Consider the following 20,849-nt stretch of genomic DNA (forward strand, 5'->3'; position numbering starts at 1 on the left):
GATATCCCCCCCCCCCCCCCCGTGGTCTCCAAGCAGAGGGTAACTGGCTTGGAGACAACTGGCAGGAGTCTTCAGCAAGCTGAGGGCCTCTGGGAAATATGCAGAGATAAACCCTCTCAGCAAATTACTAGCGCCTTCATTAAAGCTACAGGAGAATGCCACACATTGCAGGTGACCCACTTGCAGCTATCGGTCCATTTCTTAAAGATTTATTTATTTATTAAATGTATGTGAGTACACTGTAGCTGTAAAGATGGTTGTGAGCCTTCATGTGGTTGTTGGGGATTGAATTTTCAGGACCTCTGCTCACTCTGGTCAACCCTGCTCTCTCTGGTTGGCCCCACTCAGCTCTGGTCAACTCAGCTCGCTCAGTCCCCGCTCGCTCCGGCCCAAAGATGTATTTATTATTATACGTAAGTACACTGTAACTGACTTCAGACGCACCAGAAGAGGGTGTCAAATCTCATTACGGGTGGTTGTGAGCCACCATTACCGGTCCATTTCTTACTGTCAGGATGGCCCCTGTTTAGATACCAGCGGCAGGGTACCACACACCTCCTGCCTCCAACTTGAACCACACTACAGTCAATCATGGAAAAGAGACCTGCCCAAACTTCAGCGCTACCTTCCAACTGTGGAATTCTGGGTTTGACAGCTGTCAAGTTTGCTCTGGGGTTTACTGCAACTGTGGAATTCTGAAAACTTTTAATGCCCTTAGCCAAACCCTCACCATGGTTGCATCCACAAATTGCCAGGAATGGGGTTCTCTGTGAAACTCGTCCTTCTTAACTCTAGCTGCCCCATTTTCTAATTCCTTGAGGGAAAAGGCTCTTTCCTCCCTCCCTCCCTCTTTCCCTTTTATCTTAGCGACAGCAGGCTACACTCCCAAGCCAACACAAAGAAAGAATTTCAGTATTAACTGTATTGCGCCAATTTAATGATATATTATGTGCGTGAGTTAAGGTTTATGTTTTTCCAAACTTAATGCTCCTTGAAACACACTACTTTACATGTATTTTTAATGTGATTTTCAAACGCAAATCATAAAATTTGCCATTAAAAAGTTTTATCATCTTAACCACCTTTAAGTGTACCAAAAAGTGCTGTTGCTGTCGTTAGCCCAGCCTGCAACTTGTTTGGGTTTCTGACATCTCATTAAAGGGCCCAAATCGCCACACATTACCCCAAAACACTAAAGACACACGACTCCTTTAGGTACTTGTCTTGAACTCATACCTATTTTAAAAACCAACCAGTTTCTCTTTCTCTTCGAGCAACGCGAGACGTTGCAGTAAGAGAAAAACTGCAGCTTGCGTGTGAGGCAGTCACCACAGATTAGAATCCTCACTACACCACGAGGCAGAGACTTCTATGAGTCACTGCTAGCTTTCTGGACCTGCGGTTTCTGGCTGGGAAGATGAATAGTATTATTACAGGGTCCATGCAAAGATTTGCATGAAATAAGCTTAACATGGTGCCAAGGACCGAGAAGACACTGGACAAACCGGAGCTGGTGTTGTGACTACCAACCTAAGAGCGACTCTCAGAGCAGTGAGATGGATTGCGTTTAGGCATCTGAGTAGGCAGGCAGGCACCTTTGCTCGGTCTCCACCGCGAGGCGCAAGGGAGGGGCCGCATCCCCCGAAGCCCCGCCCCTATAAGCGGCGTTCAGTTGTCTAGGCGACGCGCCCGCAGGGTCTGGGCAGAAGTGAAGCAAGACATCTTACTGAAGGCTCTCAGAGCACCCTAGGCTGAATCATGTCTGAGGAAGACTCGGACAGCGGGTTCACTGACTCCCAGACGGAGGAGGAAGGCGAGCTGCCAGTCATCCAACTGTGCGGGCTGGTAGAGGAGCTCAGGTACCGGCACCATGAGTCTCTGCGGCCTCGGCTATAGTTTGCAGACTACTCATAGCTACACGGAGCCCCGCGGGCACACATAGCATCACAGTGGAGAAAGAACTTGTGTTTGCCTGGTTAGCCTTGTTGCTTGCCTGCTCCTGAACTGACAAGCCACTGATGGAACCCGGACAGGGTGGAGGGGCAAGGGGGCCGTTGGCCTTGCAAAGATCGGACAGGATTTAGTGAAGCTAGAGCTTTGGCTTGGTGTCTTCCTGGTGCTGGGAAGCCGCCTTCCTAGTCTGTATCAGGTGGCCTCCTAAGTCCTTTCCCAAAGTTAGTATTAAGATAAACATTAACATGGCGGCTGAGTGAAATGATTTGCTTGAGGCCTTGTGGGCTGAATAAGGATTTAGGTGTGGAGATGGACTGAGAGGGATGATTGGCCCAGGGCTTTGTATTTTCCCCAGTCTATTTTCCATCTTCCACAGTAGGTTATCTGGATCTGAGGATTCCATAATGTAGTTAAGAGTCAGTGTACAATGTATTGATATTACACAGTATTCTGTTTCCAGCGGCCAGAAGAGGTGTTGGTTCCATACATCTGTAAATAGTTTGTACCAGAATGGAGGGATTATTACTAATTACCATTGTGAGTGTCTGTCATATTCCATGGTCTTGTATGTGAAGCAGCCATACTCAGAGGTACACGGTTTGTGACTTTTCCTTGTGAGTGTCTATAACTGCCAGTGTTGTATACCGGCCAGCCATCTTAGGAGAGAAATGAATTCTGCAGTTTTCTTCCTTAAGATCCTTCAGCAGAGATTCAGACCCTGGGCCCATGGAAGACAAGACATGATGGCTTTCCTGTTTCCCATTTGGCTTCTGTACTAACCTCATAATCTAGGAATTAGTTTAACAGTATGTGTAGGTCTCAATGTCACCCTCTTCCGTACATATGTATGTGAGTATGCGCATGCACTGAAGTGGGAAAGTTTTGGAATTGGGAGATATAGCTCTAACCCCTGCCTAGTAGTCATAGGGCTATGGGTTCAATCCCAGTACCCCGCTACCCCCCAACACACATTAAAGTTGGGCATGGTGGCTCGAACCTTTAGTGCCAGCACCAGTGAGGTAGGTGGAGTTTTGCGAATTCAAAGTCATCCTTGGTATACTATGACCAAAGCAACTTAAAGAAGAATGCATTTAATTTAGGGACTTACTGCTCCAGAGGGTTAGAGTTCATGATGATCATGGTGGGATGCATGGCAGTAGACAGGCAGACATGGCGCTGGAGCAGTCGCTGAGAACATTCATCTGACACACAAGCACAAGGCAGAGAGCAAGTGGTGACTATGAATGGGCCTAGGCTTTTGAAACCTCAATGCCCACCCCCCCAATGACACACCTCTTCCAACAGCATCACACCTCCCACTCCTTCCCAAACAGTTCCACTAGCTGGAGACTAATCATTCAAATACGTGAGCGTAAGGGGGTCATCTCATTCAAACTACCATACCCCGCCTCTAAACAAACAAACAAACAAACAAACATAAAAGACAAGTTTTATATATGAGAAGTAGTTACAAAGTCCATAATCCTGGCATATACAAGACAAGCTAGATATGTTATCTCTGCTTGTTTAAAAACCACTGTTTAAATATGTCTTCCGTTCATGATAAACATCCAATGGAATTTCTAGATTGGAGGCTGGTGGTAAAAGAACAGAGAACCACAAGCCAAGGGAAGGATCTAGAGATGATTGGTGGGTGTGGATAGCTTCAGGAGTGTGGCCATTCAGAAGAGCTTTTACAAATGAGTTAGATGACATCTGAAGATGACAGCAGCAACTGTCATCAGTAGGACACCAGCACTCTGAATCTTGTGGCTTCTTAGACTCAATAGCCAAGGGATCTAAGATACTCTAGCAGAACTACGTGACCCAAAGCTGACCTCAGGCCACAGAACCCCTCGCCCACTACCCTTAAAGAAAGGTGATGTTATTATACCTGTTGTATAGGTGAAGAAAGGAAGGTACCAGGTACACGTGTGTCTTGCAGAAGGCCATGGGTGGCCAGTGATGTACGAAATACTGATTATTTGGGGGTGCTATTCACAGAAGTCACTTACGTGCCATGTATCTTGCAGTTATGGAAACTCTGCTCTCAAAACAGAAACAGAGATGTTCGAGAAATATTACTCTAAGCTGGAACCCAGGGACCACCGAATGACACGGTTGTCAGATATTAAAATAACAGCAGCAGAATTTTCACAGGTACGCGATGAAAGGTGAACAGGACTTCATCCTGTTGGCCTCCATAAATGCATATAGTGTTTGTGTGGCTGCCTTTGGCATGTCTCCTTGGGTCAAATGGCCATAGCACTTCCTTTCTTCTATTTTCTGATTATTTCTTCCTTTCTAGTTTCTTTCAAGTGTGGAATCCCATTCAGTTAGTAGCTGACTCTCTCTGAATACCTTAATTTATATGGGTGAATTCCTTGCAGGTTAGTAGGGTAGCACACACCTGTGATCCCAGCACTCGGGAGGCTGAGGAAGGAAGGCCACAGAGTTTGAGGTCGGCTACATAATAGGACCGTGTCTCAAACAAAAACCTCAAGGCCCGAGAATGCAGCTCAGGAGTAGAATCCTTACTTGTTAGACACCAGGCTCTGGGTTCAAACCCTTCCACTGAAAAGAAGAAATCCCCTCAACTGGGGAATCAGTTGACAAACTGGAAACCAGGCATGGCTGCACACACCTTTAATCCCAGAATCCAGGAAGGAGAGGCAAGCAAATCTCTGAGAGTTTTATGTAGCCAGCCTGGTCTACATAGTGAGTTCCAGGCTAGCTAGGGACACACAGAGAGACCCTGTCTCAGAACAGCAACAGCAAACAAGATCTACCAAGCTACATAAATGAGTGAAGTCCTGTCTGTCAGACTTATCTCCAAGGGCCAATTCATGTAGCTCTATTCTTTGAGGGGCAAACAAATATACTCTGAGGTTCACACTTTACCTGAATCATCCTCTATGGTCCATTAAGTGCCTAGAAAATTCACAGGTTTTGTCTATTTTTGCTAAACACGGTGGCTGGGACACATTGCTCTTCTGAGTTCCTCTGAAAGCACTGAGCTCTGGGATTTCCATGGCCTATAGCTGGGCTATTTCTCAAATTCCTTCCCAGGGGAGATGTAAATCAGAACTCTTCTATCCTCCTAAGGTCCCAACACAAACCAAAGTACCCCTGCCCAGTCCTCCCAGTCCTCCCATTGCCCCTTCTAGAGACCTCATGCAATTAGAGCAGAATTGCCTACAGGTGGCTAGGAGAAGTGGTCAACGACCCTCCCTGTTCCTGATGAGGGGATGTCTGACTGTGCTGGGCTCTCAAAGGTAGACAGAGCTGTTCTCCTGATGGCAACAGTTCAGTCTAGAGGATCGTGCCTTACAACTCTGCTCCGCAGGATTTCTACCCTCGAGATACATCAGAGATATTTGAACTCATTGCCAAACATAAGCCTTGTGGTATTTAGTGCAGGGCCTTAGGATGACTTGGGAAATGCCATTTCTGGCCTAACGTCCAAAATCCTTTCCTCTCCCAGGCTCCACCCAAGGTCACTTCTTGTAGGTTTCAGAGCGCATTTTGGTGACTCCCCAAGGTTGCTTTAATCACCAAATCTTTCTTTACCCTGACTTGCTTTTGTTTGGGTTACAGTTACGATCCAGGCGTAAATCCAAGGCCCGTGGAGGTCTGGACCGTATGCTAGGACTCACTGTAGAGCAAAAGCTCGAGCTTGTGCAGAAGGAGCTGGAAGACACGAGAGATGAAATACGGCACATGCGGGCTAATGCCGAACGGGACCTGCAGCATCATGAGGTACGCTCTTCCCTCTGGGTCCCACCACTCTGCCTGTGGGTGTCCACATAACTGCCTGTGGGACCTGCAGCATCATGACGTATCCTTTTCCCTCTGGGTCCAACCACTCTGTCTGTGGATGTCCACGTCACTGCCTGTCCTCCGGAAGAAACCCAAGGAGGATATGGCAAACGGAGGACTTACCTCTACCGAACTTGCCAATAGCTGTGTGTGTGTACAACAGTCCTTACATTTGTTTAATATAAAATAGGAAAAATGTTTGAACTGTCCTCACCGACCCCTATGTGCTCAACACCCAGGTATGACCTCATTGCCATAAAACCACTCCGGTTCCCCTCTCCTCACCGGGATGTTAGGCAGTGAACTCTAGACAGATTGTCTAAGTATTTTATCATCTGTCTCTGAGATATGATATGGTAAGATATGATACCCAACAGGTGAGGTGGAAGTCACAGAAGGACATAGGAACTAGCTCGGCAAACTCTTAGATTGAGGAGTCCTCTTTGGGAATCAGGTCAAGTGGGGTAATGGGACTTGAGAACTAGGCAGAATTTTTTTTTTTTTAAATCATTCAGGTCTTAGAAAGCTGGATCCCACTGAGAATAATTTAGCAGAAAACCAAGCTAAAAGCAGAATGTAAGGGGCCTGGTGCTCCCACATGGGAAAACTGGAGTCTGAGGAGATCCAGTGAAGGCACTATTTTTTGCTGATAAATCAAGAAAGACTGGCTAAAACCGATTTACTGTGTGACCCAAATGCCTTCTAACTTTATTCTGTAAAGGAGTGTGCGTGCAAGTAGGTGTGTGTTTTAATGTTCAATGCAGCCCATATTTGTCATAGAATATTTTATTTATTTTTTAAGATTTATTCTTATTTTATAAGCATGAATGCATTTGCCTGCATGTATGTCTGTGTATTGCATGCACGTCTGGTGCCCACGGAGGCCAGGAGATAGCATCAGGTCCCCTAGGACTGGAGTTACAGAGAGTTGTGAGACAACGCGTGGATGCTGGGAACGTTAGGGGGTTCCCTGCAGGAGCTGCCAGTGTTCCTGCCTACCACGCCATCTCTCCAGTCCCATTATAGAACATTTTTAGAAATGCGGATAAGCTGAAGGAGCATTTGAAAACACAGTGCTGCCATCTTAGCAGAAGTAATTACTTCTCACACTTGGATCTGTCTCCCTCTAGAGTTCAGATAACTCTCTGTACATAGAAGGCTTTTCTTTAAGAGCTATCGGATTTTCTCATGACGTATACCTGTGGCTTAATGTCTGTGTCAATATATGGCTCTCCCTTATATCACTCCAAGTTATCCCGTGGAGTCCCAGAACCTTGGATAGTGACAAACCCTATACTATATTTTCCTCTACAGACATATGATAAAAGTTAAACTTAAACACTGGGCATAGCACATGATTTAAAATAACCAATATAGAATAGAACAGTTTTAACAACGAACGTTAGCAAAATGTCAACATTTCTTTTGCATTTGGGGGGGGGCTTTACTAAATAAAATAAGGGTTACTTGAACTCCCACACTGAAATCTGTCCTCTCCTCACAGTCAATGGAAAACCCAAGTGACTGCTAATCCACTAATGGGAGGGTGGCATATATAACAGGATACACTGGTTAAAAGATGACTTGTGTCCAGGATGGGGCAGAACGGAAATCTTATCATGATGTTTAGATGTGCAAATTAAAACCTGAACTACTGATTTCTTGCATTTTCTTCTTGCTTACCTTCAAATGGCCGCTCTCCAGACCCTGAAAGTGCAGATAAAGAAGGTCTTCTGTGCGTATATGTTCTTTTGCGGTGTCTGTTCTCCAAGCTACACAGCACACAAGAGTGCTTGATCACTCCTCTCACTAACGCCCCATCTCTCTAGACTGAAGTGGGACTCTTGCCTTGCTTTGTATTAGCTGGGGTTTTTGGTGGTATTACGTTGTTTTGAAACAGATCTCACTAACCTCAAACTCACAGCAGTCCATCTGCCTCATCTCCCCTGCCAAATGCTTGGATTGCAGGCATGCACCACCACACCCAGGTTTTCCATCCATGTATTTTATATGGCTTGACCTTTAATGGATAAAGAATACTCCCAACACGGAAATAGTGGCAGAGGTCACTGGTCTTGTTTTTGTTGGTTGCCAGCTTCTGTCGATGCTCTAACTTCCGAGGCATGTTTTTGTTTGTTTGTTTGTTTGTTGTTTTTGAGACAGAGTTTTTCACTCTGTAGATCAGGCTGGCCTGGAACTCAGAGATCTGTCTGCCTCTGCCTCCATAGTTCTGGGATTAAAGTCCCAAGCCCAGTATGTACATTTTTGGTTTTGGTTTTGGTTTTGGTTTTTAAATAATGGCTGTCATTGATCAAGTTCGTACCCAGAGATATCTTGCTAAGCCTAAGAAGAAGCACGTACATCGAGGCAGAGGTCAGTAGGGACATGGGCATCCTTAGAGGATGCGCCCTTGCGGCATTTTGGAAACTCTTCTCCCTTGTGCCGACGCAGGCTATCATCGAGGAAGCTGACATTCGGTGGAATGAAGTTCAGAAAGCAGTGCATGAATTTGAAAAGGATATTCTGAAAACCATATCCAAGAAGAAAGGGAGCATTTTGGCCACTCAGAAAGTGATGAAGTACATCGAGGATATGAACCGCCGGAGGGTGAGTCGCTGGCGCTTTAAGAATCGATTAAGCCCTCAGGAGACCGAGGCAGGCAGAGCTCTCTGAGTTCCAGGACAGCCTGATCTACTTATTGATAATTTGTTGATACTTATTTACAGGCTGGGGCTATGTAAAGAGACCCAGTCTCGAAGGAAAAAAAAAAAAAGAATGAATTCTTAGGACAATGGAGAAGTGGTCCATGTGCCGCAGGCTCCCTCCGCTTGCTCCACTGCTATTGTTACAGGGCATCTCTCTCAGCAATACAGCAATGCCTGTGGGTCAGTAAAGGGCCCAGAGATAAACCACTCTGCAGATGCTCTCAGGGAGCAATATCTGCTTTACTGCACTCGAGCAACCACTTCCATAGTGGAAGCCTACCTACTGTGGCTGCTTAGCCCGTTACCACCAGCATCTCTATGCAGAAGAAGCACATTAAAGCAGACTTGGAGAGCGCAGACATGTCCACAGGCCACCACAGGCTATGCACTGCTACTTCAGCTACCTCAGCATTCAGTGTTCTGGCTTCTGAGGCATGGTGTACCATGCTCCTTATTTGGAAGTGCAGTGCGCTAAGTTGGCTGGCTGCCAGGGCACGCCAGCATTTTCTCCTACACTCCACCATAATGGTTCTCACATACGTAAAATATTTTTTTAAATCTCCAAATGTGTGTGTTTAAATTTTTTTTTTAAAAAATTGTATGTGTATGGCTTCTTGTTGTTGTTCTTGTTTGTTTTGGTTTTTGCCTATGAATATGTTTGTGCACCACATGCATGCATGGTGCTTGTATAGGCAAAAAGAGAATGTCATATTTCCTGAAAATGGACTTATGAATGGTTGAAAGCTTCCATGTGGGTTCTGGGAATCAAACCCCGGTTCTCTAGAGAAGCAACCAGTTCTCTTAAGTGCTGAGCCATCTCTCCAACCCCCAGAATGTGTCTTAAGTGCATGTTTATTAAAGCAAAAACAACAAAAACAAAACAAAACGAAACAAAACAAAACAAAACAAGACCCCAGAAAACCAGGCAGGCTGATTATTGGTAGCATCAGATTGGTTTCCTCTTGTTTGGGATTTGATTCAAGATCTGTGTGTTTCCTTGGGGAAAGGTGTGAACTAGTCCGATCACTGCAGGCCAAGACAGGCGGCTCTCTTTTCCTCTTCTTCCTGTAAAGAGATGGACCTAGACTGGCATGGGCAAGGAAGGGGAGTTGGGTGAGGAGAGAGCATGAGTTCAGTTACAGAGATTTTGTAGCATATGACGCACATTAACCTGTTGAGCAGGCCTCTTAATCCTAACAGACTATGAATGATAAAAAAAAAAAAAAAAACATTTGCAGCCTGCCTGCCATCCAAACAGAAGGCCCAAGAGAACCAAGACTGTATTGTCAGTAAATGGCCCTGCAGCAACACCACGCCCAATGCCAAAAGCAGAAGCGCTGTAGCCCTGGCACAGAGCCCACCCAGTTTCCTCTGCGCCTTGGCTTCCAGTGAAATGCCATCCCAATACCAGTTTGGGCAGAATTAAGACAGCTGGAAAGAAAATGACTGAATGTCACTGATCACGTTCTGGTTTGTAGTTTCTGATTTACTACTCAGAGCAACAGGGGAATAGATAAATAATTGACTAAAATGTCTTCGTATTTTTTTTTCCTTAGGACAATATAAAGGATAAATTGTGTTTGAAAAATGTTTCTCTCAAAGTTCAAAGGAAAAAGATGCTTTCACAATTGAGGCAGGTATGTGGTTCTTTTCTTTTTTTCCTTTTTCTAAAAAAAAAAAAGGTTAACTAAGTGTCTTAGTTAGGGTTTTATTGCTGTGAAGAGAGACCATGATGACAGCAACTCTTATAAAGGAAGACATTTAACTGGGACTGGCTTACAGTTTCAGAGGTTCAGTCCATTATCATCACGGTGGGAAGCATGGCATCGTGCAGGCAGGCGTAGTGCTGGAGAAGGAGATGAGAGTTCTACTTCTGGATCCGAAGGCAGCAGAGAGAGAGAGAGACTGTCCTATTGGGTGTGGCTTGAGCAATCTGAATCCTCAAAGCCTGCCTCCACAGTGACACACTTTCTCCGACAAGGCCACACCCCCTTAGTGCCAGTTTCTAGGGGCCAAGAATGCAAGGGCAGGAGTTGATGAGGACTGTTCCTATTCCAACCACCACACTAAGTAATACGCCTTCCCATCTTCCCACCTCCCCCTGACAATTATTCCTGTCCTAGACACTGGGATCTTTGAACAGATTATTTTACACGGTAGAAGAACTTGGCAGTTGTTATTAATTCATGGATCTTGAGATGGGGAGCTGTTCTACTTTCACCTCTGCTGAGATAAAGTACCTCGAGAAAAAGCAAAAATAGTTTCTCAGCTCACAGTTCCACATTATGGTCCATCATCGAGAGGGAGTCAAGGTGGCAGAGACTGCAAGCAGCTAGTCACATCACATCCACATTTCTGCACTCTTAATACAGCTCAGGGCCCCTGGCCTAGGGGATGATGCTACCCACAGTGGGCTGGGTCTTCCCACATCAATTAGTCCCCCACAGGCCAGACCAATGTAGACAGACCCTTGTTGAGAACACGCTTCCTAGGTGATTCTAGGTTGTGTCAACTGGACAATTAATTAAAGCTAACCCACACAGGAGATGGTCTTGGATGATTACCCTGCTGCACCCAGTATCACTTCCCTCCTTATTCGGTGAGAGGAAATTTAATAAGCAGAGGCCAAAGTGATGACAATTGTGATATAGGAAGGGATCACAAGCCAAGGAATACAGGCAGCTTACGGAAGCTGGGAAGGACAAGACAATGCTCGTCCTAAAGCCTCCAGAGGGATACAGTAGTGATAACATCATGGTTTTAGGGTTAAACCCTTTCAGACCTTTGGCCTCCACACTGGGAAAGTAGTACACCTACAGGTGGTTAAGCCACTGGGTTTATAGCAATTTGTTGCAGTGACCAGAAGAAACCTTCCAGGTAGGCAAAGTTGAGGCTTTGTGTAAACACAATTGGCTTGAATTTGAGATTCTTAGGACACATGTGTGGCTTTTTGAGCAACGTGGCTGAGTGGCGTCACTGCAGTGGACAGTGATAAGCATTTCAACAGCTTACTTCAAGGGCTCCCAATTAAAGGCCAGAGGGCTGATAAGGTGGCCCAAGGATCCTGAAACCTGGTCTACTGCCCATCAAATCCTTGCCTAATGTTTTGTTTTTGTTTCTGTTTTTTTTTTTAACCACTGTATCAAAGTGGGCCCAGATGACATGTGTATCAGAGGTAGCCATGAACCCATGGGAATAGAAGGAACGTTCATGCCAGGCAGCTATTGCTTGGTTGACTTAAGATCCAAGAAGACCTCAAAAAGCTGGAGCAGCCTGTCTTAGTCATTTTTTCTATTCCTGCACAAACATCATGACCAAGAAGCAGTTGGGGAGGAAAGGGTTAATTTGGCTTACACTTCCATACTGCTGTTCATCACCAAGGAAGTCAGGACTGGAACTCAAGCAGGTCAGNAAGCAGNAGCTGATGCAGAAGCCATGGAGGGATGTTCTTTACTGGCTTGCTTCCCCTGGCTTGCTCAGCCTGCTCTCTTATAGAACCCAAGACTACCAGCCCAGAGATGGCGCCACCCACAAGGGGACCTCCCCCCTTGATCACTAATTGAGAAAATGCCTTACAGCTGGATCTCATGGAGGCATTTCCCCACTGCTTGTGGACGTTGTACATCGTGGTGCGCACTAGGCTCCGCACCACGATGTACAACGTCCACAAGCAGTGATGCAGAAGCCATGGAGGGATGTTCTTTACTGGCTTGCTTCCCCTGGCTTGCTCAGCCTGCTCTCTTATAGAACCCAAGACTACCAGCCCAGAGATGGCACCACCCACAAGGGACCTACCCCCTTGATCACTAATTGAGAAAATGACTTACAGCTGGATCTCATGGAGGCATTTCCCCAACTGAAACTCCTTTCTCTGTGATAACTCCAGCTTGTGTCAAGTTGACACAAAACTAGCCAGTATACAGCCCTAATGTGACTAAGGAGAAATGCAAGACTCCCAAAATACCTGCACAGGCACAGGCTTAGAGGAAGAGTCTATGACAGTCAGTTCAGTGGGAGTCTAGGCTGTCCTAGAAACACAAGCCAGACCAAGGAGGGACTGACTCTGCTCTGCCCTTCCGAACCCAGCCAGGTAGCCCCACCAATGTGAACTCCACACTTGAAAGTAGCAGACAGTATGTTGAGTGCAAGAGGAGGTTGAATGGCTATTTGTGCCTAGGGCTACTGTGGAAAGGAGGGGGCTACTCTAAAAAAAGAAGAAGGGCTTCCCAGGGCTTCATGTTCAGGCATCATGACGAGGAGTTTGAAGTGAGGAGTATGTGGATAGCCTTTAATCTCTATGCCATTGCTGCGCAGAGATGACAGGGATGTGAGCCCTATCTCTAAGCCTACAGGAAAATGGGGTGTAGTATCCTGAGAGGAGGGGATGCTCAACTCTGTATAAAGGTAACGGAGATATGACGGCCTAGAGTTACTTTGTCAAAGGCTTAGTGGTTACCCTGGTTGCAGGAAACAGACCATGCAGTGTTGCTGGATGAATGGAATCTGGATGTAAGGATTGTAACATTTGGAGAAAGCAGCAACCCCAGGGCTTTAAGCATCTCAGACTTATGGAGTTAGGAACGACAGGAGCCCCAAAGCTGGCTACGGCTCCCACAAACAAGAGAGCATGAGCCTGGTCAGGAAGCAGGCACAGTTTAGAGAGGGACCCCCTTTTACTAACAAACCTACAAAAATGTAGACTCAAAGAAGGGGAAATTGTGGGCAGCCCTTTGTGGGGTTTCCAGGTTTAAAGTTGAATTTATTTGTTCGCTTTCAAGACAAAAGTATTGCCACATGGCCCACTCTGGTTTCAATCCCAAAGTCGTCCTGCCTGAGCCTTCCAAGCGCTGGGATTACGTGTTCAAACGGCCTGTTTTTAGACTGCCTCTGTAGCTTTGTTGGAGTTCCGTTTTTCCCCCGTGGGCAGTCTCCCTTGGCCTGGCTCTAGAGCTTCTGTGTGCTCTCCTTCTTCCCTTTTGCACTATACCGTCGAGTCGCCATCTTTGGCTCTTCTGTGGTGCCTTGGATGTGTTCCTTGAGACCCAGAGGCGTTGTGTTTATTGAAGCAGCGAGCCCTAGTGCATGCCGCCGCCGTGCTGGGGCCCAGGATGGCTTCCCAGAACGGTGGCAGTGGCGGATCTCCGAGATCTCGCCAGACAGGAGCATAAGCTTAAGGTCGGTCGCCCCCCCCCCTTGCCTCCGTTTTTTTTTTTTTTTTTTTTTTTTTTTTTTTTTTATTTTTTTTTTTTCTGAACTGCAGAAGGAGGAGGTGGGCGAGGCNTCGCCAGACAGGAGCATAAGCTTAAGGTCGGTCGTCTTTCCCCCTTGCCTTCGTTTTTATTTTTTTTTTTTTTTTTTTTTTTTTTTTTTTTTTTTTCTTTCTGAACTGCAGAAGGAGGAGGTGGGCGAGGCCCTACACGACGTCGACTTTCAGCAGCTGAAAATCGAGAACGCTCAGTTTTTGGAGACGATTGAAGCAAGGAACAAAGAACTGATCCAGCTGAAGCTGGCCTCCGGGAACACCCTGCAGGTTCTCAACTCCTACAAAGTAAGCTCCGCCCCACCTCAGGGAGGACCCTGTGAATATGAGCAGTTCACCCTGGTTGTAGGCCTTTCCTGCTGTCCCCCTCCCCTTCTCTTGACTTGGCAAAGCCTGCTATCCTAACCTCCCCCCAATCCCCTAATGCTTCCACAATCCTAACGGTATGGGAGGCACACCTGGGAGCTTCCCCCTTTTGAACACAAGTGTCTGTGCTGTATTCCCACCCTGACTTATGGGGTGAGGGACACAGATCTGGCTTGTTTTGAATTCCCTGGGTGACTTTTATGCACAGCGTTTGAAAGTGAACCACATTAGGGCTCCATTTAATTGAGGTACGTGTTCAGCACTCCACTTAAAACCCTGCAAAGGAAAACAGTCTGGACTATAAATCAGAACACTACTAAATTATGTATCACCCGAGTGCAAGCCTTTGGGGAGAGAAAAGAGGCGCTATGAATAATTAAGCAAGGACCATGAACATGAATAGGGCCTGTCCTCTCGGCAGACCAAGCCATCTGGTCACCCTGTGAGTGATGAAGTACCGCAGTGGCCGGCAAAATGAGTGAGCTTGTCTCACCCCAGAAGCCTGCGGCCTAAGAATGGCTTTCACTGCGGAACACATGCATGTAATTGAACGACGGAGAACACTGTCAAACCAACACAGAAAAACTGACCTGTCTTCTCCGGAGTCCATGCGCGCGCGCACGCATGCGCGCGCGCGCGCACACACACACACACACACACACACACACACACACACACACACACACGATGTGATAGATCAATATCATCTATCTATCTATCTACCATATCCTATTATTTTTAGTGTGCATATGTGTGCTTGTGGGCGAGCATGCCATGGCATACGTGTAGAGATCAGAGTAGACCCTTAGAGTCAGCTCTCTTCTACCATGTGGGTTGCAGGGATTAAACCCAGGCTGCCCGGCATGGCGGCAGACAGGTCTACCCACCGAGCCACCTCACCAGCTCTGTTCAAAAGTACCACACCTGGCTTATAACGTTCTTATTTTCATCAGTAAAACACTTGTAGGAACTGAGGGCTTTCCCCTCGTTAGCATATGTAACTACACAGACTGAAAAATGTTGTCTCTGGCCCTGCAAAGCTGAAAGTTTACTATCTGGTTCTCCAGAGTGACTTTGCTGGCTCTTGACCTTGTGCCTAAGGTGACAATGATGACTGTAGCTTGGGTAGCTTTCATGTGGCCTTCATTTGGCCCATGGGCATGTGATGAACAAAGTGGATTTGTCGCTGGTGTCTATAATCCCTGCACTTGGGGATGGGGTAGGGACATCTTGGGCAATACAGTGAGACTTTGCCTCCTCCAAACAAACAAAAATCCAAAGATCACACACACACACACACACACACACACACACACACACACACACACACAAAGCAAAACAAAGTGAATTTGACTCTGACTCTGTGAGACAAGACTTACATTTTCTCAACATTTTCCTTTATAAATAACAAACAAACAACAAAAACAACCTAAAGCAAAGTTGTTGAGATTCTTGTCCAGTCATAAATTAGAGCCAGCAGGGACTGCTGGCGCAGCATGCATACCAGTTGACCTTCTTCATCCTGCATTGCACGGAGCTATGGAGGCAGCATGTTGAAGCTCACGTGTGATAAATGCGCAGACCATCCACGTTGAGATTATCCCATCTGGACAGCTGCTTCAGGATGCAACAGGACTTCCAGGTCCCTGATGCCCAGCGAGCTGGGTAGGGCTTGGCTTTGCTCTCACTGGGCCTTGACCTTATCCCATAGAGACAGCCCAGCAGCTCCGGGCCTGTCCGGACTTGTGGAGTTGGGGCAGCGGAGTTCTGGTTTCCATGGGGAAGCTGCTAGGTTGCAGAGCCTGTCCTCAGTCGGATGGGTCTGAAATCACAGTGCTGGAGAAAAGGGGACAGCAGCCCCAGCTGGCCAGTCAGAACGCTGCCCACAAGCCTACTTCCTGTGAAGGAGAACAAAGATGGAGCTGAAGAGGGTGTCTGAGGGTGGGCCCGAGTAATGGACTGAGGGAGAGGCTCTTTTGCTTCTTCCTGTTGCCTTCTCTCATGCCCCAGTTGTCAGCTCCTGTGAGAGAAATGGAGGCAGAATAGGCGTGACTTGGGAAGTCTGACTTCACCTGGGATTGGATGGTTGCGCTCTGATAGGGGGAGTGGCGGGGCTTCATCAGGTAGAGTAGAGGGACTTCAGTTGCCAGAGGCAAGGGGCCATGTCTCACTCCTGGATCGAGTTTCGTGTGGTCTGTGCAGTGTGTCCAGCAATGGAAAACAGGGCCTGCCCAGAGGAGGTGCTCCGCAAATAGCCTCTAACAGCCAGCAGCTCAGCTGTGTATTTGGTGGTCACGGGATAGATGAGGAGGAGCCATTTGGCACACATACCAAGCACCCAAGTAAGAGACCTTGTTGAAAACGTTCGGAGCAACTCCTCTCTATTGGCAAAATCCAGTGCCCATGCATGCTAGGCAGAGGGCCAAATGCTCAGGGCAGAGCTCTGAGACCGTACAGGGAGACCGTGCAGGCAGACACGCTTGCATTTCTTCTGTGACTCTCCTAGGTGGGTCTGAGTGTGAGTGATTCTGGGGTTTTCTCTGACTCTCTGCCCTGAGGCCTGCCTGATGAATCCAGCGGGGCACACACTTGTGATTACAGCCACCAGGAATCACCCTCGACTGCCTTAAGTGACCTGGTGCCCCGAGGAGGAGAGCATTCTAAGAGGTCCCCAGCCGCACACCCCGTGTAATGCCAATCCAGACAGGGAATGTGATGGCTCTGGGCCGGGGGTCATTTCTGTGCTGTAACTACATGACAAACTTGGCCTTGCGATAAGGAAGTGTCCAGAAGGCCCGATTCATCCCCTGAGCTCATCAAAAGATTTATTTATTTATTGCAAAACCCAAGACATAGATATGAAGTTTAAGTGAAATTTGGGGGCCAGAAGTCCTCCATAACTGCTTTGAAGGAAGAGGGAGCTACACGGAAGAGATTCTAAGTGACCTCTAGGAGCTGAATGAGCTGCGGACAGTCAGGAAGAAACCCTTCAGCGCTAGGACTTCAAGAAAATGCGTTCTGCCAACAACCATTGTGTTTATGAGAGGCCCTCAAGACCCAGACACGAGCCCTGGTCCTGGCCAGTTCCTAGGTTTCAGCCTGGTGGGCTCACAGGCAGAGAATTCAGCTGTCCTGCGTTGTGTCCAGACTTCTGCCCTGGGTAAACAGAGACAAGAAGTGGCCATTGGTCACTTTAAGCACAGAATCTGAGGTGCTTTTGTTCCCCGGGAGGGAGAGCCAGGTCTGTCTTTTCTGTAGTGACCTCAAGTGGCTAGCCTTGACTGCCTTTGCATCTCTTGGCCCAACAGAGCACTGTCCGTTCTGCCCTGCCTCTCAAAACTGGGCAAATGTCTTCCCTGGCTCCTCTTCCCTCTGGCCTCACCCCTGCACCCCAGGCTGACTCTCTTTGACAGGCCTAGTATAAAAGGGAGTTTATTTGGCTGAAGGGAAGGAGAGCTGGAGAAGGGGTAGAAGCTGGGAAAGGGGTTGGAGAGCAGAGAAGGGTAGAGAGAAGAGAGAGGAAGAGAGAAAGGGGAAGAGGCTGGCCAGGGACATGTGGGAAGAGAGAGAGAGGGAGATAATAGATAGAGGGGGGAGGACAGAAAGGGAGGGAGGGAGAGAGGGAGGGAGGGAGGGAGGGAGGAAGGAAGGAAGGAAGGAAGGAAGGAAGGAAGGAAGGAAGGAAGGAAGGAAGGAAAAGGTCTTATAAGCCTGGCTCCTGGATCGAACCTGGCTGGCAGAGCCACAAGCTGTTGCTAGGTAACTGTTGGGCGGAGCCTAGAGGAATTGCTAACAAGGAGAATCTGAAAGGACCTAGACTGAATGGTTCCTAGGAGCCTAAGGACCCCAGGCAGATGGCTCCAGTCAGGCTCCTCTGCATTCTCTTAAGTTTTGAGCTTCTGTGGCAATGCCCCTGCACCTTCCTCCTCCCATTGTGCTTTGCGATCTTCTCTTCCAGCTCGGTGCCCTCTCTTCCTTTACAGAGTGAAGTGTGGTTTTATCTTTCAGTTCTGTTCTCAGTCCTATTGCCAAATACACCCCACCCCCGACACACACCAGCTTCAGCCTACTGTGTGCCCATGATACTCTCCACCTCCCTTGTCATTGACTGACTCTGAGTGAGCTTCCTGGAGGCGAATGCTTCACTAACCAGTGCCTGGTGTGTGTGTGTGTGTGTGTGTGTGTGTGTGTGTGTGTGTGTGTGTGTGTGTGTGCGCGCGCGCATGCGCGCACGCGCACAGTCCTCAACCAGGCAAAGTACATTCTAGCATTTCTGGAGTTGTCCCTGCAGGAGAGGTGCCGGGGAGACGGTTCCAGAGGAGGCCCATCTAAGCAGCAGGGGCCTGGGGACACTGCAGTGCAAACAATGCAGTGGGCAACCATGAGGCAGCTCCTGCGGGATTCTCTGACTCCAGCAGAGACAGTAGTGGAGCTCAGAGGGTGAGGAGTCACACTGCACTCGGTCAAATCCCCGCTCCCCTACTTTTACGTGAGAAGAAAGGTCGGATCCTTCCGTGGGAAGCTCCCCTCTTTCTCTCTCTGCATCTTCCTGAGGTAGGCATCACAACTATTGAGGGACCTGTACCTGCCAGGCACAGTGTTCTATTCTCTAACAGAATGTTCCCTCACAACCTGGCAATATTATATCAGAGCACACCAGTGTAAGAGAAGTTTGGCTACCTCAACATTCCTCTTAAAAGGCAGAGGGGCGAGATCTGAGTCCTGTTGCTGGACCACTCTGCATCTCTAGCGCAGGCCAAGATCCCAAAGCCCTCTCCTTCCCTCCAGCCGGGTTCTCAGATACCTTTGGCAGTCCCAGGCTGATATGAATGAATCTGTAGGAACAGCTGGCCTTGCTTTTGCTCCCGTCTCCCCTCCCCACCGTTCTGAAAGCTCCTCTTAGCATATGTCATGTCGGTGTGTTTCAGAACAAGCTCCATCGGGCAATGGAGGTATACATCAGTCTGGACAAGGAGATCTTGCAGAGAAACGAGCTACTTGGGAAAATTGAAAAAGAAACCATACAAGCAGAGGAGGTAAGAGGACACAGTGTGCCATTTCTGGTGTGTGCCTCCTCCTGTCCGCAAGGGTTACTGTCCACCAAGACTGCAGATCCTCGGTAATTAATCTAGAGAAAGAGCCCAGACCACAGAAATCAAAATAGCGTTGACACACAAAAGCAGACACTAGACATACAGCTCAGTGGTACTACATTTACTGCTGGGTGATGGTCTAGAGTTTGCTCACAAAGAAAACAGAGTCCACAGGAAATGCCAGAGAGTGGAACGTCTAGAAGTTCTGTGCATTTACCCTTTTAAAAATACATAAGGTATTTGGTAATGTAACTGATCTGAGACATAATGCACATATATGTGTTGCATTAAGGGTAGAGATGAGAGGGTAAAGAGAGGGAGGGGTGGAGGGAGGGAGGGGGAGGGTGCTCTGTGAAGCGTAACTGTCCTTTGTATGCTCAGCGTGAGTAGACTGTAGCAGAGATTGAAGGACTGTGACCTCTGGCCAGCCAGAGCTCACTCTAAGGCCAACAACAGTCAGAGTGTGGATGGGTGGGCGGAGTCAGAAAAGGGCATCACCTTTGCGTGTTCTGAGCACGTGTAGCTGAGCATCTGTGACTGTAGTATATATACTAGGATGTTATCCAGAGGGGATCCCTGGGGAAGGGTAGAGGAGAAAGTTCGTTGGCCTCCTGGGCAGAAGGCTTGGCCTCAGTTCAGGACAGGACCGTTTTCACACCCATGCTGGTGACTGGATGAGACCACCTATGACACCGCTTTGTCCGCTTCTAAGTCACGAGTACAGTTATTAGCATCCTGATTTTGAGTGGATCCCAGGAGTACGTGTGGCCCAAACCTGCTCATAGTGACCACCCCACGGCAGGATGACATCAGATTGTGGTGTTCATCCACCTCATGTGCTTGATGGAGAAGCAGCTCCCACAGAAAGCCCAGCCTTAGGACAGAGTGACAGGCGGCAGAGCTGAAGTCGCAGCCTGGGCTTGTGTCTTCCCTTGCATTAGATCATCATTAAAACTTAAAATCCACTTTTTAAAGTCCTGGTTTTCGTTTTGGTACCTTTTAAGTTTTCTTCTTAGCTTCGTTTTTTTTTTTTTTTTTTTTTTTTTTTTTTTTCCCGGTGCTGGGGATCGAACCCAGGGCTTTCCTATGTTATAAAGGCTTATACTTCTAGACTCTTAGGGACCTTTCTATTTCTGTGATAAAACACCATGACCAAGGCAACTTATAAAGACAAATCATTTAATTTGGGGGTCACAGTTTCAGAGAGTTGGACTCCATGGTGGTGGGGTAAAGGCCCAGTGGCAGGAACTGCTGAGGGCTTGCATATTGATCCATAGATTGGAAGCAGGGTGTTAATGGCATTTCATATGTGTTGCAGTTTTCCTCTTAACCCAGCTAGTTCCCGAATAGTTGAGACAGGACGATTTCTAGCTATTATTAGTGCTGGTACCATTATTCTTTTTGACACTTCTTGTGTAATGTGCTTTCTTTCCTCTTGTGTATGCACATAAAGTAGCGTTGTGAGGTACACATGGCAGTTCTATGTGGAAGGGACACGTGGGGAAGCTGACAAATTGTCTTTGAGGTGTGGCTACGTTTTACATTCCCACCAGTAATATGTGAGGTTCTTCTAATTACTGTGCATTATTTTAAATCTTTTATCTCAGTGTTTTAGTCTTCTCTCTCTCTCTCTCTCTCTCTCTCTCTCTCTCT

At 47.4% G+C, this 20,849-nt stretch overlaps 1 protein-coding gene across 1 annotated transcript in view; it reads left to right on the top strand.

Annotated features, from left to right (window-relative positions):
- The first annotated feature begins 1,689 nt into the window (after positions 1-1,689).
- Positions 1,690-20,849, top strand: part of Ccdc113 (coiled-coil domain containing 113) — a 26,093-nt gene continuing 6,933 nt past the window's right edge. The window contains exons 1-7 of the mRNA XM_021220762.1: positions 1,690-1,859; positions 3,987-4,113; positions 5,551-5,712; positions 8,224-8,379; positions 10,034-10,114; positions 13,870-14,025; positions 19,032-19,139. Coding sequence (XP_021076421.1) covers positions 1,759-1,859; positions 3,987-4,113; positions 5,551-5,712; positions 8,224-8,379; positions 10,034-10,114; positions 13,870-14,025; positions 19,032-19,139 — 891 coding nt within the window. The 5' untranslated portion in view covers positions 1,690-1,758. The remainder of the gene's footprint in view (positions 1,860-3,986; positions 4,114-5,550; positions 5,713-8,223; positions 8,380-10,033; positions 10,115-13,869; positions 14,026-19,031; positions 19,140-20,849) is intronic.

This window comes from Mus pahari, chromosome 20 (genome assembly GCF_900095145.1).
Source record: "Mus pahari chromosome 20, PAHARI_EIJ_v1.1, whole genome shotgun sequence".
Taxonomy (NCBI): domain Eukaryota; kingdom Metazoa; phylum Chordata; class Mammalia; order Rodentia; family Muridae; genus Mus; species Mus pahari.